This window comes from Actinia tenebrosa, unplaced genomic scaffold (genome assembly GCF_029948245.1).
Source record: "Actinia tenebrosa isolate PJP-AT-01 unplaced genomic scaffold, QUT_ActTen_1.0 PGA_scaffold13__45_contigs__length_12533684, whole genome shotgun sequence".
Taxonomy (NCBI): domain Eukaryota; kingdom Metazoa; phylum Cnidaria; class Anthozoa; order Actiniaria; family Actiniidae; genus Actinia; species Actinia tenebrosa.
The window spans coordinates 1,773,081-1,781,835 of NW_028292573.1; the positions used below are offsets into that span (position 1 = coordinate 1,773,081).

Genomic DNA, 8,755 nt, shown 5'->3' on the forward strand with positions numbered 1-8,755 from the left:
CCCAGTGTTCCATCGTAGATTCAACGCATGAACTTCTTTATCGCTTAGCACATGTCCACCAATCCCCCAATAAGCCCAAATATGCCCCAAGCCATTGTTAGCACCGGTAGTGCATCTAAAGTCTTTTCCCACAACTCCAAACTCCTTACAAAGCCTGTCATAGGCTGGAACGTCGTATTTGTTATCTCTAGGATAAAACGCAGCATCTCCCGGCAGCGCAATAACACCCATTTCATGTAGTATTCTTCTAACCGTGAAGTGGAAGTGAAACATGAATATTGAATTCTTCATCAAGTTTGCACTTACACCGCAGCCGCTAGTGGCACACCAAACCGCAAAGTTTAGTTGCTGCGGCCAATAACGCATGTTAGGACCACTTAACCATTCATGAGATTCCTTAGCGGTGGTATGATTAATGGGCACGTTTTTGAAGATATCTCGCACCTTTAACGGAAAGGAATGGTTGTTAGAGATCCGCATGTTCAATGTCAAATCCAAACTTGGATGTTCATCAAATGAAACCGCGGGTATCGGATAAGTACCGGTACCAAGCAATAATTCCTTTGACCAACCTTGCACGGGCTTATGTTCGATATAACCAGAATTCTTCAGTTGATTGTCTATCTGATCGACCAGCGTAGGTTTCAAATCCTCGTTGCTGTACATCCTAGAGCCGTTATAGTAAATCCCATCGGGTCTCCTTTCGAACTTACTAGGGTCTGCATGAGGAAACATCTTCCTAAAGGCCCTCCAGTTCCAGTAATCCCGGTTGTCGTGATGTGGCTGCTCCTCTACGTTATTCCCAAAAGCGTCGTACATTAGTATATATAATGGATGTTATACCATCGGCACCTCAGTTGTACCCAGATGTTCCCTATACTACACCTAACGAACTAAACGCCGAAAACTTTCGCCTGAATAAAGCGAACTTAATCCTGGCTTACTTGGAAGGGCAGGCAAAACACTATGAAAAAGTTAGAAAAAAGTACGTTAGAGCCCGGAGTACGCTACATAAGATTGCGATAACTTCAGGATCCATATCTGTTGTGTTAACGGGCTCTGGCGTTGCTACTTCGCTTACTGGGCCGGGAATAATCGTTGGAGTTCCTTTGGCCGGCGTTGGGGCAGCTTGTGGTATTATTTCGGCTGTTGCTACGGGTATTATGAAAAAGCTATCCACGAAAATATCCAAGCATGACACGACAATAGCTCTATCTAGGGCTAAAGTAAATACTATTACCGATCTTGTCTCAAAGGCTTTGCGTGACAGAAAGATAGACGACGTAGAATTCTCGCTTATTCTGGCCGAAGAAGACAAATACGAGAAATTAAAGTCGGACATAAGGAATAAAAAAACAGTCGTAAAAGATCTTTCCGAGGAATCTCGCAAAAAGATCTACCAGGAGGCAAAAGAAGAGCTTCAAAGAAAGCTTGCTCAGTAAACATCTGCTTCGAAAAGAGCGTGACGGGATTCTATTTACATATCGAACGCCGGCTGTCTGGTTCATATGCAAATTAAATATAATAATTTTCACATACATAAGCGTCCAGATGTGTCTGGCGTTCGCTTGTGATCGTGGACTTTGGGGCTGGGGGGGCCTAAAGTCCCGAGTTCGAGCCTCGCTGTAGATGCATTTGGACCGGTTGCTGTGAGTGAAAAAAAAAGCCTCCCCCACTCACAGCAACCGTGGGGGGAGGGGTAGAAAGTGCGATTCAACCCCGCGATGGGGGGTTTCGCGAGGAAAAGTTGGAAAAGTCAGGGGGTGTCTCGGGACGCTGTCCGGAGTTCACCCTCTGGTGGGTCGTAAGAAAGATATATGTGTATGTACTAGAGGGCCTCTGGCGCGGGATGAAATAAGCCCCGTAAGCCCAAAATGCAAAAAACCCCACTGGGGATAGCTTGGTGTTCTGCGCGATGCATTCCCCAGTGGGGTTTCTGGCAAAATAAACGCCAGTTTTGCATTTTTATTTTCTCGGAATCCATCCTAACAGGGGGTGGTTGGGGTCTATTTTGTAAAATATTTCGTAAATTACGTCAGGATAATAAGGAATATCCTTATTCAGCCGACAAAACATCCACTCGGCTTTTGTCATATCAGAAACCTCAGGAATAGACTTACCGGTAATTTCAGACAAAAGATAGGGAATAGCTTTGTAATATTTCCCTAGCTTTAATTTTTTCAACGCTTTCCGTAGGCTTTGTGGGGTTGGCTCTTCTAAATGGTCTATGATTTTCTTCTTTACTTCGTCGCTTAAATATACCGGATGTAAACCTTGGATATGACTCATCCAGTCCCTGAAGTATTTTATTCTCTTATATGGCGTTTTCTTACGACCTCCATTGGCGTAATACTGCTCTCTGGTAGCATTTGGTACGGCATTACGAATATTCTTACCACACTCGTAACACTGTGCTGACGTGTCATCTTCTATTTGCATTTTCTTACCACAACACCAGAAACCCTTGGGCTTAGGTATGTTAACTTTGGATCTTAGGCAAATTATACAGAAGTCATTGGTGAACTTTTTACATTCATGCATATATAAGACAAATATTCCTAACATTCGCGCAACATATAACAGAACACGGGTAATTCCCGCGGGGGACGCTAGTGCGTAAACACGGGTAATTCCCGGGCGATTCCGAATGGTGATCGCGAGTCCCCCTTACTGCTGCTTGGGGATAGCTCTGGCCTTCCCCATGCCAACATCCTTTCCGTACCAATGACTCAGGCAATGAACTGTACTCATTCTGTACCCGGAATATCCTCCAACAGTTTATTATTAGGCAAACTTTGTAGAATTCATAACATCACTCTTTCCCAATCCTTACTCACATATCATTTCCCAACACCTGATATATCTTTAGAGTGGTTTTGTATGAGTGGCAAAGGATTAATTAACAGTAACAGTTACTCTATATACAATTAGGGTACTGGGTACTAGGTAACCGCCAAAATTTGAAGTGTTTAATTACAGAACTTATGGTTCTGGACACGGTACGGTCATTGTCCAACCCATGCGAAAACACTCTACTCCCCCAACACTACGTTAAAGCAAAATCTTAGCCTCACTAATCACCACCGAACCAAAGCATTCATTGCCTTTTAGGACCCTCAAAAGCCTGAGAGAAGCCTTCTAATGAATTTGCGCGTCTATACGTTTCGCCGGTATCAATAGGCAAATTCGCTAGTCGTGCTGCCGCTCCCGCTGGATTGATCACCTGTTTTAATTTTATGTAATGCAAAGCGGTCTTGCTACTCTTCCACCCGACGTGGTCCATGATTTCATGAAGGCTTATACCCTCTAAGGCCAAAGAAACCGCTGCACCACTGCGAAAACTATGCAAGGTGAGCTGTTTCCCCGAGAGCCGGCCAGTCAACAGTGAGGTGTAAAACGTAAGGCGCGCTTGGGCCGCGGAAGGCTCCAAACAATATGGACTGACCATATTCTCCTTAGTTATCGACCGAAAAAGGAAACCCGGAGCTAGATTTACCCGTAAGAGGCTGGAAATGTCAAAGTAGACCTCTAAACCTCGTACCGGGCAAAGAAACTTGTTCGATCCTCTTTTAAAAGCAAACACATTTGAATCACCTGATCTCAATGATTTAGTCCAAACATGGTTTAGAAGGAAGCCTGAGTTATCCGGAAAACGGAGCACATCCGAAACCTTTAACTGAAGTAGATCCGCTGCCCTATCACCCGCAAAAAATAGCGACTTAAATAAAGCTTGATCTCTAGCATACATAAATAATTGAATTGCCGACAGAGTAGAACTATTATTAAGTACATGTTCTATGTATTCTGAAATTACTGCCAAGTCATTTACTAGGATAGGCTCTGCCTGACGTCGCGTGACCCTGGCTTTGAGTTGTTCCTCCCTCACATCGGCTAAATAGGCCTTAACCGAGCGACAAGCAGCGGGGTTTCCTACCCCAAGGAGGGAGTGCCACTCCGAACCCCTACCATTCTCAGAAAATATTGCACGGAGTTTTCCTATCAACGAATCAATCGTTCCATAGGCAAGACGCGTTGGGCAAGAACAGGTCACACCACGACAGACTAAAGCCGGACACTCTGACTTATGTACTTTTGTCCTTCCAGCACGATCTTTCCATATGAGGAACTCTATCACATCATCAGGTATAGCAGAAGCCAAAGTCTTTTGCGATGCCCGGCTACCCAAAAACTGGCTAAATTCGCACTCCAACGCTGATTTTTGCTTGGTATATCTTGACGAGTCCCGCTGGTTCTTAAGTTCCTGACGTCGTGCCACTATCAGCTCTTCATCAATCGTTAATTTTTCCCCGAGCCGTCGCACCGAGGTGTTTAGGGATGGCCTCTGATAACCACACTGTTGGCAAAACCTGAAGCTTTCATCATTAGAGTAGTTACACCGTGGACACGCCACTGCAGGAGTAAACAACTTGGGCACCCTTGGCAATTTCTAAGCACGTCAATGAAATACGACAATCAGAAGCGCGTTATCCGCAACACCCACATTGTAGCTGGACATGGTATGGGGCTGTAACCAGACTTAGACGGAGCTAGCAGGACATGACTATCTCCCTTTTCTCCTAGACACAATCTCCCTGAACAGCGCGCCATTAGCTCCGGCCACCAATACGGGTGAGGAGTGAGCGCTGGGACGATTATAGAAAAAGGCCTCTTAAAGTTAGTCAACAATCGAAGTACAGGGACTATCAGGTTAAAAGGAGGAAAGACATACGGATTCATCATGTTTGGTGCAGCATGCAGGTCTTGGGCAAATAGGTTTACACCCGTCGACATAGGGCTTGGGGCTGGTGAAAAATGGGGTAGAGGAATGTTGTTCTTGCCTCTCACTACATTAGAATCTAATGCCATTAGATCAACGGAGTGGCCCGTCTTACCCCCAAACGCATCATCCACTTGCGCAAACGACTCTAGGGACAACTTTGTGTCGCTCCGCGACAACCTTCGGGAGGGAGCATCCGCTTTGTTAGAACAAGACTGGATAAACTGCAAGTTGAGATGAATATTTCGTGAAGAAACTTCCCAAAACAGCTGCTTCGTGACTCTGACTAATTCGAGAGAGGTTTTACCCCCTTGAGACTTCCACGCTCCAATCATAACCTGACTATCAACAAGAGCGTCCACCCTAGAATTACAAATGTCATCGGGGAAAGCTCTTATAGCGTACACCAGTGCCTTCATCTCCTTGGCAGAAATGTTGAGCGTCTTGTCATTGACGTCCCAATAATCTCCAAAAGAGATGTCTCCGCACCCACGGTGAATGACACAACCCCAGCCATATCCGGAGGCATCCGTGGACAGAGAGAAGGTATGGTGTTTTTCGTCCCTCCAAGGAATGAATTCATCCCAGTTGTCAAGAAAGCGCCAATAAGACACTTCCTCTCTCTGAATCTCGTTCAAGATGACTGCATCCTTCCCCGCACGCTCGGGCCGAGCTTTACTGATCTCTCTGATAAACAGCTTTGCTGCTGGAACTGCCAATGACAAGGAAATGCATTTGCCTTGGAAACGCTGAAGCGTTTTTAGTGGTATGGGCTGTTTACCAGTGAGAATGAGTTCCCTTAACGCGGCAAAAGACTCCTTCTTGCGTTGTGGTATCAGGAATGACTGCTTCTCAGAGTCGACAATAAGGCCCAGGTATTCTAATGAAGTTGTAGAAACGAGAACAGACTTCTTTATACCAATTGTATAGCCCAATGCTATCAGCACGGACAGCACCACATAGAGGGCAGCCTCTGCTGCTTCGTAACGAAAAACTTTCTCACGCTCTTGTGGCAACTTAGCCCACCGACCGGTCGCAGTAATGAGCTCACCATTCAACCGATCATCTATGTACAACGAGCAAGGGACCCCTTGCGATCTCAAAAACCCTGTTGCTGCCAGACCGATGGTGTGATATATGTAGGGGGAGATTTTCCATCCAAAGGGTAGCGTTGTGCATACAAACCATAAGCCCCCAAATGAGAAGCCTAAATACGTTTGGGAGTTATCTGTGACCATCACGTGGTCATAGCCGGACTTGTCGTCACACTTTGTAATAAACGATGACTTGTAAACATACCGGGGAACATCCGCTAGACGATCTAATGAGAAGGGAGCATCTTTCATCCAGAGGTTCAGGAACCTCGCGTCCAGACAAAGCCGAGGTTTCGATGGCTCAACTATCAATGGCATCACCAGGTGCGGTGGGTCATCCGAACCCACCTCTCCCCATACTCTAAATGCACCAGATGTGAGACGCCCAAGTATCTCAGAGGAGATGAACTCTGAAAACTCTTTACAGGATGGGTGATTCGCAAACATCTTGCGCGGGGGTAATTCTGTCTTGTACCTCGACCCTTTGAAGGATCCCGAAAATGGCTGAGAAAATTTGAGGATGTCCACCTTGTTTTTATCCACTCCTCAATTCGCTCCTTTTGTGGATGTTCTTGGAGCAGTTCCGCCCAAGCTTGAACATTTTGATGAACACCCACGACTGAGAAATTTTTGGGGTCCCTAAGTTTGAGAGTATACAGATCCGGGACCACACCCGTTGAAATTACTTCTCTCCAGTAAACTGGAGTCTTTTCTCGCCCCTCCTGACCGGGAACGCCGTCGATATCCACCCACGATCGATTCACTTGGAATTGTCTTGGCTCGATTGCTTTTGCCATTCTACGGAATTCCCACCACTTGTCAACATCAACTGAAGGCTCGAACTTCCTCTTATGTCCCGTTGTCTGGGGAAAAACCGGTTCAAACCAGGATTCAAACACAGACAAGTGGATAAAGCCAAGAACACATCGAAATAAGACAAGATATTTATTGACGCGATAGGATACCGACGGGTTCCCGATCAGGAGAGAGCAACTTCAACACGCCTGTACAGGTCGTCTGGTGGTTGGCCGTAGTAGACAACCAGCAGGAGTTGTTCCCCCGATATGGAAGACCTAAAACAGTAAGTATCCACCTCTCTAAAGACAAGACGTATGCCCGACATGCACGTCATAATAAATTTTTTTTTTTTTTTCCTTTCGCATATCACACATTCGGATTCCCTTTATTATTGATTGCATCCGGAGTATTTATAAGATGTCGGCCTGTTAAGTAGTATCTCCACTACAATTCCTACACGTCTTGGACGAGTTAAGCTTTCAAAAAAGCCAAGAGAAACCCCAAAATCACACAATAAACAATATGAACTATAAATTGATTCAATCTTAAATCTGTTTAAGAATAATCCCAAATTAAAACAAATTAATTGTTAACGTTTTAATCATGCAAACCAAATCATATCAATCAGCTAGTCTATGGTCTAGAGTCAATCCCCCACAATACAAAATAAACCAATCATCTCATTTATTTCAAGTTCTAGACTCAGTTAGTCACCACACATTTGCTTATACAATTCCCTGATCTGTCTATCTATTCTCTCTTGATGCATTGGCCCTTGGTGCCCTCCTGGCCTGGTTGCGTCGCTCTGGGCAAGCCCCCTGGTAATGACCATACCTATTGCACCAATAACACTGGACATTCGCACGGCCAGACCGTCCTGGAGTATTTCTAACATAAGGGCCCGGGCGGGACGTCCCAGGGTTCGAGGCCTTTGACGCTTTGTCCACCTTTGCAATCATCTCCATAACCTTCTCTTGATCTTTATCTCCCCAAGAGTACATCTAGATATTTTTTGAATTGGTCCAGGGGCACGGTCGCCTTCTCCCTCATGGTTTGAAGGCAAGCCTCAAAGAAACCCTTCCTGGTATGCTTTGTCTCTCTGGCCACTAGTTTCAAGTCGAGGAGGAGGTCCAGTGCCTTGTCTTCGTGAAGGACGGGCGATTTCACAAAATGTCGAATTTCCTCTAATAAGGAGCCCACTGTTGCCTTCTGTGAATCTTCCAACACTTTTATTCTCTCAACACTTGATCAAGTCCCAGCTCAACCTTCAAATGAAAATTAATACCGAACGCTAAGCGGTGTGTCAACCTAATGTTCAAACATGAACCAAGCATGTACATGTTTAAACAATGCGACGATTGTTTGAAAGAACCACATTATTAACCCCAGCATTCATCTATTATTACAACCATAGGCATTTCGTTACGTTTTAAACTAAGCCATATTTTTTTGCTAACCATATTCCCTCTTGCCACCCAGACATTAAAGCCCAACATGCCAATATTTCCAGCCACACTGTCAATGTTCGAGTCTCACAGACAATATTTCACGCCTCACGGGCAGCATTCGAAACCACATGGCGATCTACAAATGTCACGGGTAAACAATTTCAAGCCTCACAGGCACTATTTGAAGCTTCACTAGCCAAGGCAATATATTTAGCCCACAGACAGACATACTACATCTTAACTGAAATAACCAGATCAGTTCATAAAGTTTATAGGAAAATATGAAAAAACATAACTACAACACCATACAGCACGGAAACGATAAACTGGCACCAACGGCGGATACCAGACATGCAAATTACCTGCGACTAGTGAAAACTTCGAACAATCTATACGAAGCAAATAAACTTCAAAATATTAAGAACTCCAATAGATAAGAGCTTTAAGAATCCCACAGAGAAATATAATAAAAAAGCAAAGACGATGAATAAAGCAGAATAGTAAATGAGGCGTGAATTATCTGAGACATGTCAAGGAGCAAGCGGAATATTGAGAGGGGTTTTGGGGCGCAATATACCCAGGTAACCTAAGCACAAGCATTCACAGCCTCGGCAACGATTACATTCGGGGAGAGATTT

The 8,755-nt window shown here is 44.9% G+C and overlaps 1 protein-coding gene across 1 annotated transcript; it reads right to left on the reverse strand.

The window, feature by feature from the left end:
* Positions 1–4,473: 4,473 nt before the first annotated feature.
* Positions 4,474–6,318, reverse strand: LOC148911588 (uncharacterized). The gene has a single exon (XM_089029163.1). The coding sequence runs from the start codon at positions 6,316–6,318 to the stop codon at positions 4,474–4,476; it is 1,845 nt and encodes a 614-aa protein (XP_088885289.1).
* Between the last annotated feature and the right edge of the window lie 2,437 nt (positions 6,319–8,755).

Bases quoted from the DNA above. Each gene is read 5' to 3' on its own strand.
- LOC148911588 (XM_089029163.1), bottom strand. From the start codon at position 6,318: ATGTTTGCGAATCACCCATCCTGTAAAGAGTTTTCAGAGTTCATCTCC.